The 24203-nt window shown below is 46.5% G+C and overlaps 7 protein-coding genes and 1 non-coding gene across 8 annotated transcripts; 3 read left to right on the forward strand and 5 right to left on the reverse strand.

Moving 5' to 3' along the window:
- The first annotated feature begins 208 nt into the window (after positions 1 to 208).
- On the forward strand, positions 209 to 3613 carry TrAFT101_002586 (uncharacterized protein). Its single transcript, XM_024902331.2, has 2 exons — positions 209 to 901; positions 967 to 3613. Exons 1-2 carry the CDS (start codon positions 480 to 482, stop codon positions 3488 to 3490), a joined length of 2946 nt encoding a protein of 981 aa, XP_024763705.2. The 5' UTR covers positions 209 to 479; the 3' UTR covers positions 3491 to 3613.
- A 72-nt stretch (positions 3614 to 3685) lies between these two features.
- TrAFT101_002587 (uncharacterized protein) lies at positions 3686 to 4914 on the reverse strand (the record flags this gene model as incomplete). Its single annotated transcript, XM_024909484.2, has 4 exons — positions 3686 to 3698; positions 3757 to 4658; positions 4725 to 4791; positions 4850 to 4914. 4 exons carry the CDS (start codon positions 4912 to 4914, stop codon positions 3686 to 3688), a joined length of 1047 nt encoding a protein of 348 aa, XP_024763706.2.
- A 4838-nt stretch (positions 4915 to 9752) lies between these two features.
- On the reverse strand, positions 9753 to 10568 carry TrAFT101_002588 (uncharacterized protein; the record flags this gene model as incomplete). Its single annotated transcript, XM_024899365.1, has 1 exon — positions 9753 to 10568. The coding sequence occupies one exon, from the start codon at positions 10566 to 10568 to the stop codon at positions 9753 to 9755; it is 816 nt and encodes a 271-aa protein (XP_024763708.1).
- A 789-nt stretch (positions 10569 to 11357) lies between these two features.
- Positions 11358 to 12452, reverse strand: TrAFT101_002589 (uncharacterized protein). Its single transcript, XM_024909486.2, has 4 exons — positions 12286 to 12452; positions 12150 to 12236; positions 11869 to 12058; positions 11358 to 11813 (listed from the first exon to the last, which is right to left on the reverse strand). The coding sequence occupies exons 1-4, from the start codon at positions 12380 to 12382 to the stop codon at positions 11741 to 11743; spliced, it is 447 nt and encodes a 148-aa protein (XP_024763709.1). The 5' UTR covers positions 12383 to 12452; the 3' UTR covers positions 11358 to 11740.
- A 582-nt stretch (positions 12453 to 13034) lies between these two features.
- Positions 13035 to 13437, reverse strand: TrAFT101_002590 (uncharacterized protein; the record flags this gene model as incomplete). Its single annotated transcript, XM_024909487.2, has 3 exons — positions 13035 to 13161; positions 13213 to 13321; positions 13386 to 13437. The coding sequence occupies 3 exons, from the start codon at positions 13435 to 13437 to the stop codon at positions 13035 to 13037; spliced, it is 288 nt and encodes a 95-aa protein (XP_024763710.2).
- A 2192-nt stretch (positions 13438 to 15629) lies between these two features.
- Positions 15630 to 15713, forward strand: TrAFT101_002591. The gene has a single exon. It is a non-coding gene; the product is annotated as a tRNA-Glu (tRNA).
- A 1380-nt stretch (positions 15714 to 17093) lies between these two features.
- TrAFT101_002592 (uncharacterized protein) lies at positions 17094 to 23737 on the forward strand. The gene is made up of 4 exons (XM_024899329.2): positions 17094 to 17496; positions 17643 to 18539; positions 18614 to 19848; positions 19935 to 23737. The coding sequence occupies exons 2-4, from the start codon at positions 18208 to 18210 to the stop codon at positions 21602 to 21604; spliced, it is 3237 nt and encodes a 1078-aa protein (XP_024763711.1). The 5' UTR covers positions 17094 to 17496; positions 17643 to 18207; the 3' UTR covers positions 21605 to 23737.
- On the reverse strand, positions 21540 to 24144 carry TrAFT101_002593 (uncharacterized protein). The gene is made up of 4 exons (XM_024906064.2): positions 23877 to 24144; positions 23329 to 23802; positions 23111 to 23249; positions 21540 to 23036 (listed from the first exon to the last, which is right to left on the reverse strand). Exons 2-4 carry the CDS (start codon positions 23551 to 23553, stop codon positions 22048 to 22050), a joined length of 1353 nt encoding a protein of 450 aa, XP_024763712.1. The 5' UTR covers positions 23554 to 23802; positions 23877 to 24144; the 3' UTR covers positions 21540 to 22047.
- Between the last annotated feature and the right edge of the window lie 59 nt (positions 24145 to 24203).

The raw sequence follows: 24203 nt of genomic DNA on the forward strand, positions 1-24203 counted from the left end.
GCACCGCGGCTCGACGCTTCATGGAAATCAAAAAGAGGATCTCAAGCTTTCCTGCTGATCTACCGTCTTCATCATCGTCTTAGACAACGCCAAGAGAACGAGCACCCGTAGGCGAACTGCCATCTGATTCGCGGATCAGCAGCTCAAGCGCCAGACACCCTCCTCAGATCCCTGTTCAATATAATATCCGGCCTCCCATCGGGTTTCCAGCCGATCCCGTGGCGTCCGGCAAAAGAGGAGAAAGTACTTCGTATTACCCAACACCTCGACCCTTGTCCGCGTGACGTCGCCAATACTGAGAGGCTGTTTATGAGCTGATACAATGCCAATGCTATGTTAAACACTTGTTTCATATATCGCTTCGCTTTTTCCTGTTACAAATAGCCCTCATCCCCCTTGCATTGATCCAGATCCAGAGCTTGCCTCGCAGCTCACTAATTGCTTCATTTCTCTCATCATTTGGTAACTGCTAGCCAAACATGCTTGAACAGAAGATTGTATCTTTTGAGCCGGGAGATGGGTTCAGCATTGTTGGTGCCAGTATCTTTGCCGATGAGCAAGACTTCCCTGGCGTGGTCATTGCGGCAGGCAATCTATCTCAAGACTTTACCAAGGTCATCGGACGTCAATCCAATCCCATTGTGAAGACTGGCCCTTCGGCTTCCCCGGCCAAATCGTGTATTGTTATCGGCTCTCTGGACAAATCTCCGACAATTCGGCTCCTGAGAGACCAAGGGAAGATTGATCCTAGTCGGATTGAAGGAAAATGGGAGTCATGGATGACGACAGTTGTGCATAATCCTTTTGATGGCTATGACAATGCCTTGGTCATTGCTGGAAGCGATAAAAGAGGAGCTATTTTTGGCACGTATTCTCTTTCAGAACAAATTGGTGTATCACCGTGAGTATCTTTACACGAGACTGGTCATGAGAGGATATTCTAGCTGATAAGGCGTCAAACGATAGATGGCATTGGTGGGCAGATGTGCCTCCAAAAAAGCAGCAGAAGATCTTTGCTTTGCCTGTAACAACTTTCAATGGAGAGCCCAGCGTCAAATATCGTGGCATATTCATCAACGACGAGTGTCCAGGGATGGACAGCTGGGTCCACGAAAAGTTTGGCCCCAAATTTGATTCAAATTTGTATCATTACATCTTTGAACTGCTCTTGCGACTCAAAGCAAACTTTATGTGGCCCGCAATGTGGAGAGGATATCCTTACCCTGGCCGGTCTTTCTTTGTGGATGATCCGAAGAATCAAGAGCTTGCAGACACATACGGTATCGTGATGGGTACTTCACACCATGAACCAATGCAGAGGGCCATGAACGAGTGGTCTACTACGCAACCGGAAGGAACCTGGAATTGGGATACAAATAAAGCAAAGGTTACTCAGTACTTTGAAGAGGGTGCAGAGAGGGCGGTTCCTTATGAATCCTATTTCACTATGGGAATGAGAGGCGAAGGCGATGTACCAATGACGGGAGGCGATCCTGTCAAGATCCTTACCGACGTGCTAGGTGTGCAGAGAGGCATTATCAAGAAGAACTATGGAAAGGAAGATGGGGTTTTGCAGCTCATGGCGCTCTACAAAGAGGTCCAAGGATATTATGAAAAGGGGCTTGTTATCCCTGACGACGTGACACTCTTATTCGGAGACGATAACTTTGGAACCATTCGTCGCCTTCCCACAGAGGAGGAGAACAAGAGGTCTGGAGGCTCAGGTTATTACTACCATTTCCAGTACACGGGCTACCCGCGCTGTTACAGATGGATCAACAGTAATACTCTGGGTAAGGCTCTTCATCAGCTCCAGTTGGCTCATTATCGGGGCGCAAATCGTATATGGATCTTCAACGTTGGAGACTTGAAGCCTGTCGAGATTCCCATGAGTTTTGCATTTGACCTAGCCTGGGATGTTAATTCCATCACGGCCACTACGCTACCGCAGTACTTTGAGCATCTCGCTACACGTGAGTTTGGCGAAAAATACGCAAGTCAGATTGGAAAGTCCTGGTACGATTTTAATAAGCTGGTGGCGATACGTAAGCAAGATCACATTGATGCTTCTACATTCGTCATTCAGAAGTACCACGAAGCCGATAACGTCCTTGCACGGTGGGGTAAGCTCATGGAAGAGGTTGAAGCCATTTACTCACACATTGAGGAGGGTCAAAAGTCAGCGTTTTTCCAGCTCGTGCTTCATCCCGTAAAGGCCACCTACATATTCACTCAAGTTCGTGTGGCTCAGTATACAAATCAGCTTTTCGCCAAACAGCGCAGGAACACGACCAATGTGTTGCTGAAAAAGTGCATCAGCCTTATGGATGATGATCATGATTTGTTTGAGGAGTTCAATTCCATATCCGATGGCAAATGGGATCTCATTCTTCGTCAGCCCCATTACGGCTATGGCGATACTGGTGCGGAACCTTCACGCAACATGATTGATGGTCTTTGCTATGTACAAACCAAAGAAGACTCTAACCCAAGTGTTGGTCATATGGGAATAGCCGTGGAAGGCATTGAGGGTATCAATCCTGGTCATATCAATGAAGATTCCGACAAAACTCATCCATCCCGTGGATTCCTCGAGCCTGGCGTGACTCTCCCATTCATCACTCCTTATGGGGAGCAAACCCGCTACTTTGAGGTCTTCCACCGTGGTACAAAGGAGTTCAGCTGGAAGGCTAAGCCACAGTACGACTGGATCAAGCTTTCCACGTATGAAGGCCATCTCAACCCTCGAGATGATGATATCAGAGTCATCGTAACCATTGACTGGGCGAAAGTACCCACCGATTTTGATGCCAAGGTCATGATTGAAATCATCGGCACTCGTGATGGCTACGAACAGGTTCATATGACTGTCAGGAATAGTCGCGTTCCCGCTGAATTTGAAGGATTTGTCGAAGAGAGCGGCCATCTAGCTATTGATGCCGGGAACTGGGTCACAGAACCATATATCCGGCTACCTGCTCTTGGCCGACCTATTGCTGGAGCTGTCACACTCCCCTTTGATACTGACTTTAGCAAGCCAGACGAAATTCCATTCCTCAAGTATCCCATTTATGTCTTCTCACAGCACGACAATACCAATCTCGAGCTTCAGTTCAACATGACCCTTGAAACCGAAAAGACAAGCCGGATGCAATACGATGTGCGCTTTGATGGTGGACCCATCAAAACATATCGTCTTACAGAGGATGAGTCGAATGCTGAAGACGTTCCTAAGAACTGGGCCGCCGCCGTCATGGATTGCGTCTGGAAGAAAGGGCATAACTTGGGCACGGTGAAGAAGGGTAGCCACACAATTGAGGTGCGGCTTAGGAGCCAGAACATTTGTCTAGAGAAGCTGATTCTTGATCTTGGTGATTTGCGGTACACGTATCTGGGGCCGCCACAGAGTGAGTTTGTTAAGGAGGGGAAGAGTAATGGTGTAGACGCTATTGGACATATGGATCGCTTGGAGATTGATCTTGGCTTTTAATAGGAGTTTTTGGATGTACAGACTAACTTAGGATTTAATGAATATTTTTTTTTCTCATCACAAAGCTTTAGCTTGAATTTTAACTATCCGAGGTAGTGGTTTAAAGGATCGACTTTCTCAAACAATATGAATGAAACGCTCGAGGTTAACAATAACTTACATGGCTCTATGCCACGAAGTACTGGTATCCAACATTTATTCACCAATCCTATAAATCTATTGTTAATATCATATATCACATATTACAACTTTGATGATCAACTAACCGTGCCACAAGCTTCTTCGCGCTCACTTTTCGGTCATAGAGCGCCTGCACTCCCGCAACAATACCAGCCAGGCCATCTGGAAGCACCTCGACAGGGTGAGGCTTGATTCTCCCTTCTGCCAATAAATGGCTCAAGTATCGATAGAACCAATATGCAAACTCTGAGTCTACTTTTGCTTGCTCATCACTGACCCTACCCCATGTATCGCCATGAGCAGAGCCAACCATGGTGCTAGAGAGCTTGACGTTGTCTGGGAATTTCCAGTTTCGATCGTATATGGGATCGACCATGTTAATAACACCACCTCCAGAAGCGGCAAGTATTTTAGAGATGGGCTCGTAGCTGCGAGGATCAGATACGGAATCAAAGGCAAGCTTTATCTTGGCGGATCCTGCAGTGGCAATGATTTCCTGCGCAACGTCTCCTGTCCGATAGTAGATGATGTGATCCGCAGCATTGAGCGACTTGACAAAGTCGATTCCATCACCGGCAACTGTTATTATGGGGCCGAGGTTACTCAACTTGGCGAGCTGGAGCGCAAATGCTCCCACGGCTGTCGCACCGCCCCAGATTAGTATCGGCGTCTTTTCGCCGTCTGCTTCGGGAAGGGCTGTTGGCAGAGGTACTCTCAGGCCCTGGTATAATGCGATAGCGGCTGTCATAAAGGCTAAGGGAAGCGAAGCACCAGATTCGAAGGAGATATTTGGTGGTAAGTGGAATGTGGTGGCAGCTCTAACAACGGTATATTCGGCGTAAGTGCCGTGAGGACTGAGCATCTGATGAAAGCCGGCAACACGATCACCTGGTTTGAACTCGAATACCTCTGAGCCCACGGCTTCGACAATACCCGCTACATCGTCTCCCTTGTTGAATGCCTCTGGTTCAGTAAGATGTTGTGTAGCCTAGAGATGAAGGTTTGTGAATAAAAGGTAAATCCTGTGTATAAGTCATATTCTGATTCACCATACCTTCCAATCTTTCGGATTCAGTCCGGCGTAGACGACCTTGATAAGCACTTCCTTCGGCCCTGGCTTTCTTGCAGCAAGTTAATAACAACATCGAAACTCATTTATCATTTTACGAAGCAGCGTACGGAATTGGTGTTTCTTTAATAACGCCACCATATTTGGGCTTAGCGTAGATGAATAGTTCCCTCATTTCGGGTTGTTTCACAATTCCAACAGGCACAACTTTGAAGTTGAAGTACGGAATTGGGAAGTTAAAAGATTATGTATCCCAAGGCGTCTAAAAGCGATTTCAATTACATATACAGAGTTTATTCACCAAATCAAGCAATGCATTAAGCTGATTAGCGATAGTATGTCTCGTCGGATCGGAGAGGAACCAGTTTCGGAAATATATGGTTGTATAATCTACCGCGCGGGTAATTATTAGATACATCTACCTAGTGTCTAAGCATTCATTACTCGCTCTACACCACATCGAATAGCACGACCCGCCACCTCCTTTTTCTTTTCTACAAAATACCAGAGATGATGATGATTTAAATTCGAATTAACAACGATCGCGCATTTAGTATAAGTAATCATGTGTATGAATAGCCATGCGAAATGTTTACGTAAAATTTGTCAGCGCCGTGGCTAATTCCGATGTATATACCTACTCGTATAAACCACGATATATGCAGCATTGTTACTATGATGCATTTAGGCTAGGATGAGATTAATTCTATGCTAGCTCTATTTCAGTCTATAAAATACTGCTTCATATGTCTGATTGCTACTGCTTGAACAATACCATGGTGCCTATTAATAATCTTCTCAAAGCTGTTTGTTTGAAAGCCTTACATATGGACAAAGCAAAACGTAATATAGTTATCAATTCTCTGCGATCTCTATATCGATTGAAGGTCACTATACTAAAAAAAAAAAAAAAAAAAATAAGAGTTATCTGCCCAAAGTATTAATATTACCAGAATAGACATTCTAAGAGCAACATCCTTCCGAGCATGAATCTCTATGACCGGTGTTGCTTAAAGGACAGGACAATTATGTCTAGCAGAAAAGCATGGCGCTCAATGAACTAACTTTTCAAACTTCATCGGCATTCTTTTTTACATCTCTCACAAGGTTCCAGGGACATGATCTTGAGATCAGTCCAGCCAAGATTTTTGCACTGCGGCGTGACAAAACTGTTCAAGACAAGCTCTGATGGCCCATTTAGGAACCACCAATTGCAGTAGTCCCATGTTGTTCGGGTAGTACAATCGATATTCATGACGTGGCCATTTCCGCAGCATATGGGCCCATTGTCGATGCAGGTGGGCTTGGTGCATGGGCAGATGTCATAAATTCGAGTCCTAGTACACATAGTGATAGAATTCTATTTCACTTGAAGAAAGAGATGGCGGTCTTTTGTTTCGTTTTCGAGTGCTTTATCTGTAAATACAGTATCAGATAGCATAAATGGATGTTTGCTCAGTTAAATGTTCGCTGAGGTGCTTCAAATCACGGTCATTGGTGTAGAAGAAGGCTGATTCACTCATAATTCAAGATGAACAACTGCTGGGTGATTAGTTGTTATTCACAGGCATATTACGCAAGATAATATTGGCTTAATTTCGGATTGGAGTGATAGGAGCGTGTATAACTAGAAGATTAATTGATTCATATTGCATAGATGGGAAAACCTCTGCGCCAGCAATACACAGCTGAGTTAGTAGTGGACTGTGATTTAACAACCGTCTCTTGAACGGCTTGTGTGCTTTCAAGTCTCTATTTTAAAGAGCTATGAGACGCGATGTCATTTTTCAAAAAAAAAAAAAAAAAAACATCGTATCATTCATATGCAGTTTGATGCAACGGCTGGCCAGCGGCGCGTTCGACTCTTAGTACTGTATTGAAGATACACTCGCCATCTCTCTATATACGTGCGACCCCGTTCTTTGTCTTATCCGCGAGAAGTAGTTAGCTCCTTGATGACAGGCTGCCTAGCCCATTCGGCCATTTGGTAGGTTGATTAACATTTTCCATGACTCGACTTCTCGAGCTACGAATGCGGTCTTATGCGGAGAAATTGTAGTACCTATGTCCGCTGATGAAGCATTACAAAGCTCATAATTCCACAGTCGCCCGTGCTTGCTCTAGGATTAGCTTGGAGCTGCGAAGTAATTTGACTCGCTGGCCAACTAAGCTACCTGGAGTACTCAAGGGGCTTCGCAGTAGGACTATCACAAGGATCTCCGGAGTTAGGGGAACCGTCAATATAGAATCATTGCCAAATTTGAGCGGTAGGTTGCTATCGTATGATGAATTGAGGATGTTTGATAATTATAACCTCATCTAAATAGCTGCAGTCTGCGTTCGCATAGACGGTATCCAACTTTGATGATTGGGGGGGGGGGGGGCAGAAAGACAGCTCTATAAAGTGATGAGGATTTTGCAAAGGCGCACGGAGTTATGTTGTTACTCGCATGAGATGTACCGGATATCCACAAGATTACCGTGATCGAGGTGTTATTCTGAATCCCACTTTTTGCAGGCCGTACCTAGCGTCCGTGGGATCTCGATGAGTTACATCCTGCTCCATACATACTTCATATTTCTATATAAATACTAACGATTATATGCCGAAAGAAGATCGGAACAGTAGGTCTATGCTAGTCGTACTAGTGCCTGCATAAGTTTGTAGTGCTGTTTCTCTCTCCCGATGGGGCGAATAAAGTGTGTGGCAGTCTTTTGGTAAGTTTGATAAATAAAGTCGTCTAACCGAGACTAGCAAATGGAGTTCATACCTGATTTTAACTCGTATAGTCATAAATATGAGCTTCAGGTCCTAGCTAATCCGTATTACGTAGTAGAGCAAGCTCCTGTTTACCTGGTCCTAGAATAGAGTGTATCAGAACCTTCTCTAGCAGGTGATTGTTGCTAAGTTAATTTCTTATTCGGGAACATCCTACCATATTGAATTCATAATTAAGCGGTTCGTAGTTCAGCGGTTGTAATATTTACCGAACCATCAGCCCGAGATTTGTTCGCTATATTCGCCTCATTTTTGACTTTATAGACACATTTCGATCTTAGGCAAATATAAATTGGCAGCTCATTTAGCATTGCTGGGCATATGTATCTAGAAATACCCTGATAGAAGATCTAAGCGTTTTGGCCAAAATGGATGAGTCTCGTCTATTAAGCCTCTAAAGATTGGTAATATCGAAGTCAAACACCGGGTTAGCATGGCAGCGGTCAGCCGCTGTCAAGCTGATGGCGAGCATGTGCCAACAGAGCTAATGTAACAATATTATTCTCAAAGAGCCTCAGTACCAGGTACACTTCAGATTGCTGAGGGTAATCTGGTATCAAAAGAAAGTGGCGACCTGCGGAACGTGCCAGGACTATATAATCCGCATCAAATGGCGGCTTGGAAATCAACAGTCGAAGCTTTTCATTGCAAAGCAAGCTTCAATTTTGCTCAACTATATACAATAGGCCGAGCAGCGTATAGAGAAGTAGACGATGAAAAGGACTTCGAATTTAGAAGCCCGAGCGCTATTCCATGGAAAGATGGTGCCCGCACACCAACAGTCATGACGACAGCAGATATTAAGGAAACCATAAAAAATTTTGTGGGGGCTGCAAAAAATGCAATGGAAGCGGGCTTTGATGGGGTCGAAATACATGGCGCAAACGGCTATCTCATCGACACCTTTATTCAAGACATTAGCAACCAGCGCGATGACGAATATGGCGGTTGTATTGAGAATCGGTCTCGTTTCGCATACGAAATTATAAAAGCTGATGCTCATGCAATTGGGGTCAACCGAGTTGGACTCCGTCTCAGCCCGTGGAACACATATCAAGGCATGAGAATGAAGGATGATGATACCATATAACAGTACACAGACCTGATAAAGAAGGCAGACAAATTAGGCATCGCTTATATCCATCTAATTGAGTCGCGCATCACTGGTTGGGACAATATTCCTGAGAACGGGCGACTAGATTTTGCATATAGCATTTTCAGGGGGCCGATTCTTGTTTCTGGAGGCTATACAACAGAGTTGGCACGGAAGCTTGTCGACGAATAGCACCCAGACAGAAACATTGCCGTCATGTTTGGGAGATGTTTTACATCAAATCCAGATCTGGTATTCAAAATAGAGCAGAATCTAAAGTTTACCCCATTCAATGTGGAGGACTTTATATATTCCCAGACGCCTAAGGGATACACTGATTATATATTCAGTGATGAATATTTAGGAAGTCTCAATGTTTTGACGCAGCTATGTTTTGACGAAAGAATTCATCTCTTTTTTTATACGTTTCCTTCTCAATTTTTACATACGTATCAATCGTCTATAGACTGCATATACGTCATATATACAGAGTACGCTTCAGTAAGAAAGCGCAAAAGAAGAGAAGCAGAACCTTCTTCATATCGCGCTTTTGTTTCAACAGAATTCTTTAATCGCGTTCAAGATGCAATACATACCTACACAGACTACTCAAGTTGCTTCGCAATATGCTCAAGCGGGAAGCATGCAAACATCCGTTTCTTTAGCAACAGCCTTCAAGTCTGTCAGCATGTATTTCCAAGAATTCGGCTGGTATAGGCATATTTCCTAGATAGGAAATTATATGCCACTACTATATTCCATGAAAGGAAAAGCCGCTAATCCCAACGGCAGCGCGGGGCGACCGCCTGATCCGAGATGCGCGTATTCGGGCTTCCTCTAATAAGCCAATTCTCTCAACAGATTACTCAGGCGAGAATGAATGTTTTCGAGCTGAGAGCATTCATCGATTTGGTTGCTTGCTGTGGATAATGGATGACAATACAGAAGATAGAGATGTGACTGTGGTGATGATTTCTGTTCTTTAGCAGCTCACAATGCCTCACTCACGAATGAAGCGGGTGTGTTTATAATGGCAGCAGTGGATCAAACAAGTAGGAGAAGAATTTGGTGGCATCTCTACATCGGTAAATATGAATTGCTTTACGAAATTGGTGATAGTGTAAAAACATCAATTTCGCTATTAATACAGGTATCGTCTATCTCTACTCATTCTATCTATCAAGATGCTCTTTATTTTTTTGCCAAATACCTCTTGTTCCAACTGCTGGCTTCTAATGACCCAATCCGCATGATGGTTCTGGTACTTTTTAGCGCCCTCAGGGTCATCGCTCTTTATTCCTAGGACCTTGGGGATATGGAATCCTCTAGCAATAGCAGGCCTTGCGCTCAGTCTAGCCTCCCACTCCTTGAGATGCGGGAAAGCATTCATATCGACATCGGTGTATTCACCGAAAATCACCCACGACAGGTTGGCAATATCCGCGATTGAGAGATGGTCTCCGACCAAATATCCGGACTTGGACTTGGACAGCTGAGTGTCAAGGACACTGTAGAGTCTCCTTGTCTCGGTCACATAGCGCTTAACACTGTACTCGATTTTGACCGGAGCATATTTGAGAAAGTGGGAGGCCTGGCCTTGCATGGGACCAATACCTCCATGCTGGAAGAATAGCAAGTTGTTGCATTCATAGTACTCTCTGCTGCCCTTGGGGAACGATAGCTTGTGCTCGGGATCATATCGCTCAGTCAGATACTGTAAGATGCTTCCACCCTCAAAGACTCTGATGGGCTCGCCATCGTCGAATGTGTCTACAATGGCGGGAATTCGCCCATTGGGGTTGATTTCGAGATACCAAGGCTCCTTCTGGCGAAGTGTACTAATGTCAACATGTTCGACTTCGTACTTGAGTCCGAGCTCTTCTAGCGCTGTGGTAATCTTGATTCCATTGGGGGTGGAGTCAGTGTACAGCTTGATGTGAGGTTGAGGTGCCGCCATGATGGAAGATGTTTTGTTTTCAATTGAAGTTTTGGTATGTAGAAATGAGCACCCCCCAACGGAGTCGTTGTATTGAGAGTGAGCGAAGATGTTGTGAATGCTGCTGTTAATGCCGGGCTGAGGCGCAAGTCTATAAATACTATTCAGAATCCCATGGTTGCTGGTGTTTGAGCCCAGCCTGCCCGCAAACACCCGCTTAGAAATATGCGCCGCAGGAAAACTCATTGTCGATTGCAATCTACTGGACGTTCTGGAAACAAGGTTATTTCTAATTGGGTGATATATAATGCGACGAGCTCAGCAAGCTCCATCATTATACATGCGCTGATCTCATAATGCAAATGGGCACAGCTAGTGCTCTTTCAGGCAATTTCTGCAGCAACCCTTCCAACCTTGGACAAGACCACTAACGCGGTTACAAATCCGTCCGCTATTGAATAGGGCATTTGTAAGGCCACCAGCAGCCGAAAGGCTGAATGATAACGCAGCTATAGTACCTGTAACCGTATTGTGTTCTATTCTTTCTTTGGGATGCCTTAGTAGGTTGCTCAATTACGCCGCAGCTTATTAAGCCACCACTGTAGAGAATCCAGGCCTAGAGGCCGTAAAGGAAAAATGTTAGAAGCCATAGACAAAATCCCCGCTACCCAGTTATCAAACTATTTTCTCGGCTGCTTAGGACGGTGAGCTCGAGTGGAAGAGTGGAGGAGCATGTTACATGACGTGATTATCAGACTTGCTATCAGACAAAAGTATTAGTCACAAAAGCACATGCATGTATGCAGATTAGTCCCGGCCGGATACCCATTAGCTGTGCCTATATAGTAGATTTGCTGGTAAAGCAATTAACACTCCTGGCTTCTCTCGACTAGGTAGGTAACCATAGCTATAAGTACATATCACATAGCAGTTTCTAGCATCAAAGATGCTTTTACAAATCTCATATTCGTTCGGGGCTAATATCTCATCAACGATTATGAGTATCCAACAATTCTGTCTCATTTCCTATCGTGCCACCTTTTACTACAAGAGCCGCGAATAAAATGCTTCTTTTTGACACTTACTACCCGTTATAGACCAAACTACTATGCTATGTTTAAATAGGCAGCGAAGATAGTAATTTGGACCTTCGATGGCTTATTCTGATGGCTTTTTCCTTGAGGAATCACATCCTATGTCTGCTGATACGCACACTGGACAAAATCATTCTCATTTTTATGGGAATGCGCAACCATTCCGCAGAATCTGTATCACGATAGTTAGCTGGTATTCTATCTTAAAGGGTTGCATTTGGACTTACATGGCCTCAGTTTGTGGGTCGTTGTATGCAAGAATGAGTCTGTATGCCCCTGGAGTGCCCCCTGTATAGCCATACGGTACTCTGGCATGCACTGGATGCTCCAAAAGGGTACGATTTTTGCAAGGTGCTGAGAATGAGAAGCCCTCACGATTTGCGAAGCGTGTGGGATAGAGTTTCCCGTTTGGGGCCTCTATTTTTAATTGAAATTAATATATTAGTGTATAAAATGAGACGGAATAGAGTCAAATGAAGTAAAAACACTGGGTCAATGCCACACATACTCGCATAAGTGCCATTAAGCATATAGCCTTCTGCTATAGCTGAGCCATCCTTAATTGCAGTAATGGAAAAGTCAGTAGTGTTACCAGCTAATTATTGCGGTTAGCGAAGTCTTGCTTGTGGGCAGGCGATAGTTACTAATGCATCTGAAACGTCCTTTAGCTGGGATATTTTGAACATTTTCAGCAGCATAGCTTGTTCCAGCCGCTAAGATAAATACCAATAGGGATTTCATAATGGGTATTTGGGGATGAGGCGTGTTTGGAATGATTCTTGAAAGGAATATAATGGAGATTAATAGCTGGCGACTTGTATGTAGAGATCAAGTGCATACGCCGGTTCCGAGCGGGGATCAAAGAGAATTTATACCTGGTTGCTATCTAACAAATTCTGTAAAGCTTGATGTCAGGCTACACGTACGCGACTACAGAGACATGGCATGCAAGTAACAGATCATTATCGACGAAAATACATGGAGCACACGATAAGCAGGGATTGATCTCTCTCTCTTGTTTGGCCATTTATCTGCATAGTGGCACCGGCAGATACGAGCTCTCTTCTTTCTCTGAATGGAGCTACAATATCTATAGTAGCATCTGGTTATCACCACCAGTCACACAAGACAAACTTTCACATATTTGTAACATCATCAACTAAGAGATGTAACCCAAGACAGACGCATATTAAAATTACTCAGAGTCAGAGCCTATCAGAATCTAACACTTGTAAGACGCGGCCAAGTCTCGAGGCCGTAGTATCCCACACCGCTAACTGTCTCATATTTCTCTCTTAGATAGCTCTATAGCTATGTTGTATCTTATTGGCTGATGTCTCACACTTTAAACCTCACACAATTTATATTCTTATTACATACTTGGAGATGACTCTCAAACGCGCGCAACGAGTCCAGTCTTGACATCATACAGGTAACCTTTTATGCACTCCTTCAAGTCGCGGCGAATGACTTTGGATTCCCTCAATAACTTGACATCATCATGAACTCTTTGTTCCAGACTGACTCAGTTAGCTACTTGTTCTGTGTTGAAATAGGATAGGATAGCTCACTCTACAATAACTGGAAGCACCAAACCGTTTGTATCTTTGATGGAAACTCCCTCTTCCTTCAAAATGTGGCTCTGGATCTTTTCTGCTGTCAAATAAGTAGCTCCGCAGTCTATTTCATGGAAGAAAGAGAATTATTAGTTAGAATTTGGCGTGATGTCTGTCTTATAGCATACCGGTATGATGAATGATCATGACTTCTCTAAAACCACCAACAAAGCAGTCCATTGAAGCGACTTGAGCGATGAGTGGGGCAACCCTGCCTCCTCCAACTCGAAAAATAATGGCTTCTAAGCGAATATTAACGGTCGGCAACTCAGAAGCGAATTAGATATTAACAGTACCTCCAGGCTTCAGGCATAAAAACTCTTCTGGTTTGCACCTTGGGTCGAGACAGGTTACTATACTCCAAATGAGTAAACGGTGCCCCTGTAAAGATGATTCATTCTTCTCTGTATAACGCACTTATGAGGACAGAGGGCAATTTTCGGCTCATGCTTTCAGAAAAGAACTTGTACGGCCTGTGAGACGTAGCAAAATTCCTACAGCCAGATTGCGGTGAGCAGATACCCACATACACGGAGACGAGAAGCGTTCATACTTGTTACGTTCAAGCATTTCATCAACTAGAGACGCTGTCATTGTCAAAGCTTATCAGAATACAAGAGGGTTAATTGATTGTTTCGGATCACTGATAATGCTACAAATTGCAACGTCCCATTGTTCGATCATGCCCTTATATAACTCGCACATAGCTATTTCATGCCGCGATAAAAGGTGATTCCGATTATCTCATCAACTCATTTCTACGGACATAATTTTGATTGCCGATATTTGTAGTCCAATATGATTCCAAACAATTCTTGAAGTCTCAGTGCCGTGGTGGCATCGGCAATCAACGCAACCAAGTTTCAGCACATTCTGAAGCTTCAAGTACAAGCCAGCTATCAGCCCTAGCCGAATGAGGAAACTGGTGCCCTGGCTGTTATTATCAACACCTTGGTATAGTTTGGCATTGTGAAGTTCCTCTTAAGAAGATTATCCACCTCTGGGTGCGTTTGGAGCTACAATATTTGGCTTTTGGGGAAACTGATGTTGTGAATTGAGGTTGCGAAAGACAGCATCCCGTTAATGAGCTCCGAATTGCAACAGAGCAATTCAGCGTATCTCAATAAGGCGAGAAAATAATAGTGGCATCCAGCAAGCGAATATCGGTAGAATTTTCAATAGTATATATGAGCTATAAACTTATAGTGCAAGCTCGAGGTTTACTTACAATCTGCCTACAAAAACATAAAGGAAAATACAATCAAGAGCCAAGAGTCACAACAAGTATTTTGGATAGTAGGTCATACACAGTTATATCCGAATACTAATCTCTAGATGAATAGTATGTTCTTTACATCACTATTGCCTTTCAAGTTTATGGATCCCTAGTGGTCTACAAATTGATTACCCGAACATCTGATCGGATAGCCTACCGGATGCAGCGCGATGATTCGCCAATACTTAAACTCATGGCGTTTCCAGTTTATGCAATGAGCATTAGTATATATAAATGATTAGTGGGCACTTAATTAGCAGAGTTAAGAGTCAAACCTTTTGTTAGAGATACCCTCAGCATCCATTCGTCTATGCACCGCGCTTTTGAAGTAGATAAGAGCATCTGCTCTGCATATCTGCATACCCCTATGCCACAGGCTTTCGGAATAAGGCTTTGGCTGGATCCCACCCTAATAACGCATCTCTATCCGACAGCATTCAATGCAGGGTTGGTGTTCGTGCAACGACAAATCCGCTAGAGGCGGGTTAGAGCTCCATTTGATCCAAAGCACCACTTGCTCCGATCACCGGCGCTGTTCAGAGATGGCAGAGGGGTTTCCACACTCCAAAGTACATGTGGACTATAAGAAGAAGTGCCTGCTTCCGCTGGACATCCATTCACTCATCAGGTAGTAGATTCTAAGCTAGATCTTCAACAAATAGAGAGTAGATGCACAGATGCGCAGTTATCTATAAATAACAAGGGCTCAGCTACCTTGCTTAAATTGACCACAGCTAGATTGTCTCAACAATAAATATCTTCCAAGCTGATGACCCAACAAGGAAGCGCTGCTGTAGTTGACCTACGTGTACGTCTATCGTTCAGTCCTATCGACATCCGAACTAAAGCGAAGTTTTAATGGCGGAGCGTTCCAGGTGTACGTCATACAAGAAGCAAACTCTTTCCAATCCAGCTTAGAGTGAGTTCACTATAGATATCCTAACTATGTAAAATAAATGTGGGCGAGTAGATACATGCAATTAATGGGCAGGAAGTTGATGCGCCATGCTATATTCACGCTAGATGGCATCAGATCGTCGCCAGATTTTCCTCATATAAGTAAAATTTAGTCGTCCGCTAAGCATCAAATAAGATATCCGACGTGGTGTAGTGGCTAGCATACCGCGCTTTCATTAGTGAAAGTCCCGCGGCGATCCGGGTTCGACTCCCGGCGCCGGAATTGAATTTTCTTTTTTTGTTTTATTTCTATTTGATGCTTTCTTATTATCTTGCTATTTATTCGTCAGTCTCATGGAATCTACGTAGAATAGGCCAGCCGGTAGTTATAAAGAGATCGATCAATTACGTTTTGAGGTGGTGGCAAGGTGACTGTGTTGAGGCGGCAACATCGGGCTGAGAGCTCCAAGAGCTGCGAGCATGAAAAAGGAAAAACGTGTATATGAGCATTTATACGGCTAATGTTGTATTTATAATGCTCATAAAAGTTAGATACAGAAGGTAAATGGGCCATGTTAGTAGTTGGGTAGCGATGCGGGGGCCAATATATTAGCGGATAGGTTATATAGGTCAAACTACATGTATCTAGATATGAGAAGACATCTGCGTGTTACTTAGTAAACATTATAGAGGCCTCATCTAAACAACTGCGAGATTCTCTACGCCTTGTGTGAATTATAGCCGTTTTCAATTGAATCGGAGCCTTGCCACGTGTTGATGCTTGGTAGAGTCCACGCCTTGGAGAAGTAGGTTGGCCTCATCGCAGTCATCCTCATGAGACCGGTTTCTCACTTTGCGGTAGCATAACTTGGGATTTCAACTGTATAATCAGTTGGAAGAAAGGGTAAAAGAGGAGAGATACGAGGAATTGACTTACCGGTCTTGTGCCTTGAGTTTTCCTTGGCATTGCATTGGCAGTTTGAGGGAATGTTTCGTGTGTAAGTGAGTAAATCTACATGACCTGTCGCTCGTAGCGGGGAAGCTTCTTCGAGGCGTGATTTATTGTAGACGAAGTACGGAGTACTACTGCTGTATATTGTAGTGCTAGGGTATATCGAAGTAGTACTTGCTATGCCAGGTACTACTACTACATACCTAGTAGGTACACACTAAAGCATCGAATGAACCGGCAGTTTTCCAGGCCCAAGCAAGCCAAAGGGTAATGCAGTGCTGGGGTGACGTTGAGACTGGACGACAACACCCAACACACGATCATTGCCGTCGCCTCCTTCACATTCAGCCAAGCTCTTATTGATCGGCAGGCGACGTGAGACTTGGAGCACGAATCAACAGCGCATCATGAATGCTCGGATAGCCTGATGCATGCATCATGAGTTGGCGCCAAGTGGAGATGCACTCGAGGCTGATCCGTCACATCGGCCAGGAACTAACCAGATTCACGAAGCACATTTACTTGCTACATGTATACAGTAGAACGTGAGGCCAAAGACGGCCCTTGGGCGGCTATGAGTGGCTCCATGCAGATACGCAGATGGCGTACGAGTAGCCGTAGTAGGTAGCACAGGGTATATAGCAAGGCAGAAACATTGAAAACGGGCGAATCTGCCTGAGCTGGGCGGGTGCGTGACAATGACTCTTCTGGCGATGTGGGAGGCCAGCGGAGAGCAAGGGTGGGAGAAAGCCCAGTTTGTTTGGCTGGCGGCGCTCATCCCAAGTACGATAGAGTGGGCGTGTATCACAGAGAGAGGGCTGTGTGCGAATGAATGTACATGCGGATGTGCCCATCTCCATATATTGCATGGGTGACTGACAGACGAGCGTCCACGCCGCGTCCGCTGCGCTTCACCCCTTCCTTTGATGGATATAATGCTGGCCCGGCCGCATTCAAGCAATCCATCATTGCACTGCACCGGTCTTACAGCACATACAGCATTCAAGTGAGCTTCTTTGCTTCCGGCATTGACCAACACACGCCGTGTTGAGCGCCAAAACCCCCCACCAGCGAGTTGCAAACTACAAATTCCCGCACGGGCATCCAGAAAGCTGTAGGTACGTACCAATTCTGCCTGCCTCTGTTACAGTATATACCTTATCCACACTATCTCTGCTGGGAAGAAGAAACAAGAAGACAAAGAAAAGAAAACTGGAACCGGGACCAGCCCGCGCTGACTAGAAGACATGACATGTGCAGCTTCCCCGCTCCCGCAGACCCGTCGAAGCGCTACGGCCGGGCCCTAGAGATTTAGACAAACGGACGGCAGTTCGGTGGAGAGCTTTAAGCTGGCCTCACTCTTCGTCGCCACCGACAACCTCGAGCTTTCACCAACTGGAAGCAGCTGCAGCTCTGGCAGCTGGGCAACCTCATTGTTGTATTTCAAGTTTCCAGCACTCACGACTTCTCACGACTTCTCACGCCTTCTCACGCCTTCCCGTTTTGACGCTTTGACGCCTTGTTGCTCTTTGTTGGTGAAGCGCAGCCCTTGAATTCTGTTTGTCCTTTTGTTATCTCTTCTCAGCACAACCCATTTTATTTTTCCTCTTCTCTTTACTGTCACCGTCTCTCGCTCTCGCTCTGCCAAAAACATCTATTTATTGGGTCCTTCGCTAGAATCGCTATTCTCTCACTCGTGGTTATTCTATTTCAGCATTATATTTTGGCAGTATCTACTTTACCCAGCCTTCTTTTTGGTTTCTTGGTCTCTGTCGTTTAAGTCTCGACGTTATATCCCTATCTATATACTGCTCCAGTCTTCCTCATGGCTGATAGAGGCCGAGGTAACCGCGGTGGCTTCCGGGGCGGCGACCGTGGTGGTGGCGGCCGTGGAAGAGGAGGTGGTGATCGAGGAGATCGCGGTGGTGGTCGAGGACGAGGAGGTGGCGAACGGGGAGACTATGGCGGTGGTCGTGGGCGAGGAGGCGGTGACCGTGGAGATTACGGCGGCCGCGGACGAGGAGGTGGTGGTGACCGAGGAGGTTACAGGGGTAGCTTCAGCGGCTTCCGAGGAGACGGACGAGGCCGCGGACGTGGAGGCGGAGGTGGCGGTTTTGGTCGTCGCGATGAGTCTCCTGGCAAGACGAAGGCTTTCAAGTGAGTCCTCACCTCTCTTATACGGTCCAGAGCGGTGTGGATATGTGTGAACTCGCAGCTAATAGACATCACAGCTACAACGGCACGATACCTGAACCTGATGCTGAAGTTATGAAGCTGGAGAATCAGATTGTGGCAGCCCAATCCTCGTCACTTACGGCTCTCACGTCTCAGATGGGTAAACTGGGCGTCAAAGGGAAAGGGGGCAAAGGAGGCAAAGGAGGCACCGCTGCTCCACCGCCAAGCACGATCAACCACTTTCCTCCTAGGCCAGCCTATGGCTCACATGGCAGACCCGTTGTCCTCTGGGCAAACTACTTCAAGGTCAACCTCAAATTTGACACGTTCTACAAGTATACGATGAATGCCAAGAAGGTTGGCTCCTCAAAGCCAGAGTCGAAAAAGGGCGGCAAAGCTGGCGCAGGCGACAAAGAGATCAAGGGCAGAGAACTGTTTTTCGTCGTCAAGGCCGTTCTAGCCAAACTTTTGGAGGAGGATAAGGCTCTTGTCGCTGCCACAGAGTTCAAGGACGTGCTCATCACGCTGAAGCAGATCAATCTCGCTGCCAACCCCATGGTTGTTGAAGTTGCCAAATCCGAGGGGAGCGAAGATATGGATTCGTACTCTGTGCAGATCCACGGCCCAAATGAGATTCGAGTTGGCGACATGAAACAGTATCTGACATCCATGGCGGATGGACCGGGCGGTGCTGACGCCATCTCCTTCCCACGCTTTCCCGACGTTGTTGACGCGATCAACGTCATTCTGGGCCATAAGCCCAGGAGCGATCATATCAAGACCGCAGCCATTGGTTCATCTCGATTCTTCCCATTTGGAGACGACAAAGTAATCCAGAATCTCACTCAGAATTGGCGCGCTCTGGCCGCTGCCCGCGGCTACTTCCAATCCGCCCGCTTGGCAACTGGCCGGGTGCTGGTAAACGCCAATGTCACTCACGGCGTTTTCAGAATCTCTGGTCGCATGACAGAGATTTTGGAAAACCTGCAGATCAGAGCCGCTTCAAAGAACGAAGGGTTTGAAATGCGCAAACTTAGAGCGTTTGGTAAATTCCTACCCAAGACTCGTGTCTGGTACAACTTCAAGACTACCGAGGGTAAAAGTGTTCGCCGGTCCAAGGCTATACGGGGCCTGGCCAGTTCGTCAGATGTTGTTAAAAAAGGCAAGGGCATGGCACATCCACCCAAGTTTGATGCCAACTGGGAATTTGGTGGTCCAAAGAACGTTCAGTTCTGGATAGACAGTGGCAAAGGGGGCCGCTACACCTCGGTCTTTGACTATTACAAGCAGAGTAAGTTTTCGTCTCGCTTTTTCCTTTTTTTTTTTCCCCCTTTTTTTCTTTATTTGATTAAAGCATCAAGCTGACATGCATTCAAGAGTACGGGATAACCCTAAAGGATTATCCATTGCTCGACATGGGTACTGAGCAAAAGCCTTTTACATATGTACCGGCTGAGATGATCGAGATCCAACCAGGCCAGGCAATCAAAGCTTCTCTTAACATGGACGAGACGACTGCTATGCTAGAATTTGCCTGTCGGTCGCCGTACTCCAATGCCCTTTCCATTAGCACCGCCAGCCGTCAAGTGCTCGAACTTGACGATCCATCACTAAACAAATTTGGTGTCTCTGTCGAGAAGCAGATGTTGACTGTTCAAGGAAGAATCCTCAATGCGCCGACGGTAGTCTATTTGGACGGCAAGAGAAAGAATGTCGATGTTAGACCGCTGAATGGCACCTGGAATATGAGATCGGTAAGAGTTATCAAGCCAGGTAACAGGATTGAGCGTTGGAGCTGGGTCAATCTCTTGATGAGACCAAATGCGCAGCCAGTTGGAAGAGATGTCGTTTTACAATACGGAGATTTCTTGGCTAATATGGGGATCGCAATCAACAAAGTCCCCGTTGCTCCCCCGAGAGAGGCAATTGATATCAATCAAAACCTCGACAATATCTTTGGGTGGTTACAACAAAACAAAATCCAGCTTTTCGTCATCATCCTGTCTGAAAAAGATTCGTCAGGATTGTATGCCAGGATCAAGCAATTGGGTGATTGCACATATGGAATTCATACGAGCTGCGTTGTGGGACGTACATTTGGAAAAGCGAGCCCAGGATATTTCGCCAACGTCGGGCTCAAGATCAATCTCAAAGCTGGGGGCGTCAACCACAGGCTTAAAGACGATTTTAGCATACTCAAGGATGGCAAAGCCATGATTGTTGGCTACGACGTCACTCATCCGACCAACATGTCCTTGAAGAAGGGCGCTGCTGAGCCTCCTAGCTTGGTCGGGTTTGTGTCCAGCGTTGACAGTGATCTCGGGCAATGGCCCGCACTGTCTTGGGAGCAAACTTCTAGGCAGGAGATGCTTAGTGATAAGCTCATTGAAGCATTCATGCTTCGACTGGATACCTGGAGCAAGCACAATGGAAACCGGTATCCAGAAAACATTGTCATCTACCGAGACGGCGTCTCCGAGGGCCAGTTCTCTCAAGTTCTCGACCGGGAGCTGCCATGCATCCGTGAAGCGTGCCGCAAGAAGTATTCGCCCCAGTTCCAGCCAAAGATCACGCTGGTGGTGTCGGTGAAGCGACACCAGACCCGGTTCTACCCTTCATCGACAGAGGAGATGTCTAGGTCTGGCAACATCCTCAACGGAACGGTAGTAGACCGAGGCGTAACGCAATCCCGATACTGGGACTTCTACCTAACGGCCCATGACGCTCTCCAGGGCACCGCTCGACCGGCGCACTACACCGTTCTCCTGGACGAGATCTTCCGCACGAAATTCGGCACCAACGCGACCAACGAACTGGAGCGCTTGACACACGAGTTGTGCTATCTCTACGGCCGCGCCACCAAAGCCGTCAGCATTTGCCCCCCAGCGTACTATGCTGACATTGTCTGTGAGCGTGCTCGCGCACATCGACCCGAGTGGTTTGAACAGAACGACTCGGAGAATCAGACCGAAGCAGCTGGGGGCGGCCCGAACACCATTGGAAGGCAGGTACATGTCAATCTCAGGGACAGTATGTACTATATTTAAGCGGCTACAATCTTTTTTTTCCCAACGAAATAGTCTCATGAATGTGGGCTAGCGATTATGGAAATCCAGCGAGGTTTTTTTAATACCATGGCTCGAATATGTATGCTAAGAAGGTGGGACTCAAATTGGGACGTGGTTAGGATAGCATCACATTTGACAGGTTATGTTGTACACTCTTTTAGGCTCAGAACATACCAAAGAATGATTCTTTTAGGAAAGCCTAACGAGATTATTGGCTCAGTGTCTCAAGTACTTGTGTTTCATGACAACTTTTCAAGAATGAATGAATATTACGTATTGCCATAACCTCTCGTGCCAAATCGGAGCTGCTTGCCAGGCTGCCTGTCTATGCTAGTGTATTTGGTAGAAGAAAGAAGAAAGGAAGAAAACAACAAGATGCTCTAAACTCTATATCAAGGCAGAGATGAATGAGAATACCAATTCTACAGATTGGCTTTCGCCTTGCTGTTTTTACTGCTGGGTGGTGCAAGGCGCCTCCTCATCTCGTCATCTATTGTCGATTTGTCCTCGAGTGACTTCTTTGTCCACTCTTCATATGCCTCTTCTTCCGCCCACCACCTATCAATCTCCGTCTTGGTCCATTCAGCGGCGGCCGTTGCGCAAAACAGCGGCTTCTCCAGGGGCACGAGATGGCCGCTGTCCGGATGGATGACGTGCTTCACGCGGCCTGCCTTGGAGCCACCGCTACCGCCGACGCCGACGCCGGTGGTGTCGAGTTTCTCCTGAATGAGGCGGGGCGGCGAGACGTTACTCTTGCCGCCGAAGACGTAGAGGACGGGGGGGCGGAGGTGGGGGAGGCGAGCGGCAGTGTTGTTGCCTTCGGGGCGGTAGATGGGCATTGCGGCTGGGACTCCTGGTTCGTAGTCGTGGTCCGGGGCGAGGGAGGGGTTGGTGATGAGGTTGGTGGAGGGGTCGAGGGCGGGCCAGAGGGGGCGGATGAAGGTGAAGACTTCTTGGTGCTTGGTGGTGGTTAGACGGACGGGGGGGTGAGTTTGATTTTGATTGTCTTTGTTCTTTGATGAGTTTCCAGCAGCGGCATCATCACGGAGGCCATAGTGGACAAAGAGGTCCAAGACACGAGGGTCCCATGCCCGATAGAAGTCCTTGGAGAGGAATGCCTCGCGGGCAGCAGCGCGAGAAGGCCAGGTATCTCGACGCATGGCGCTGAGCGACGCTGGGTTGGCGTACGTTTCGGGAGAGGAGGGCAGCAGCTGCTGCCTTTTGGGGGGAGCAGCGAAGCGGGCAATGACGGGGTCGAGCATGACGAAGCCGGTGAAGAGGCGCGGGTGCATGAGGGCGACGTTTGCGAGGGCGTTTGCGCCAAAGGAGTGGCCCATGGCGATGATGGGGCGGGGAGGGCGGATGGTGTTGATGAGGTGGGCGATGTCGCGGGCGTAGTCGAGCCAGGAGGCTGTTTTTCATATACATGTTTAGTTTGGTGTAAGAAAGGGATGATGTGAGATGAGAAGATGAGGAAATACATACGATCGTTGCCGAGGGAGGCGGCGTTGAGGATGCCGCTCTGGCCTTGGTGAGCGGCGTCGGCGATCCAGATGGCGCGGAGGCGGAGGCCTTGTTTGTCTAGCTGTTTGAGGAATTCCTCATAGAGAGGTTCGTATAGTTCCTGTTTTTTTTTGTTCTCATTAGCCCAAATCATAATACTACTCCCATGATTTGATTCGATTCGGCTGGGTAGTACTCACTTTTGGAAAGCCATTTGCGTGAGCGCCAATAATGGTGATGTCGCCTTTGCGCGGAGGACCACTGTGTTTAGGGGTGTACTGCTTCACGTGCAGCAGGAGGGCATCGTCTTGAGAATTTGCCGTTGCGCGGGGGTATTCTCGGATGTGTGATGCTTGGATGGTGTGCTCCTGGATGTCGAAGACTGAGGATGAGGATGAGGATGATGATGATGCATCGGAGGCCATTTTTTGTCTGTGGCCTAAGGGTTGTAGTTTGTGTACAAGGTGGTACGTTCACTTCATACAGATTCTAGGTAGTTTATGTATAGTAGAAAACTTATGAAAAGAAAAGGTAGCAAAAGCAATGGATGTTGCCTCGGCTTGTGATGAATATGTTGTGCTGTGTCGACACAAACGCCGGAAGACGGGGGGGGGCGTTTAACTAACGCCAGGAACCCGGGATCTTGGTTGGCCACCTCGCAACAAACGCCGAATCTTATCTTAGCGAGTGAGCATGAATCCGGGGTAGCGTGTATGTATGTATGTAGTATCGGGTTTTCAGCTCTTACTTTTTTTTTTTTTTTTGAACCGCACGCGGATCCCAACGGGCGGGCTTGCGATTTGTCACTGTTATTGTCCCTTTTTGCTGGGGCGTGGCGGGTGGAGATGAGCCTCGGTAAGAGATTGAAGGCCAAAATAGCCGAATAGCAGCTTGTTTTGGGGGGGTCGGCAGTGGTGTAAGGCAGTTGGCGATTCACTTGGTTATAGACGCTTTCGTTTGTATGAGTTGCCACTTTTGTTTGTAGATTGCATTCTTTGAAAAGCAGGACTTGAAATGACAACTTGTCCTTACGTAAATAACGAGATTTGCAAAACTTGAGACATCATCTGCATGA

Source organism: Trichoderma asperellum, chromosome 2 (assembly GCF_020647865.1).
Source record: "Trichoderma asperellum chromosome 2, complete sequence".
In the NCBI taxonomy this organism is placed as follows: Eukaryota; Fungi; Ascomycota; class Sordariomycetes; order Hypocreales; family Hypocreaceae; genus Trichoderma; species Trichoderma asperellum.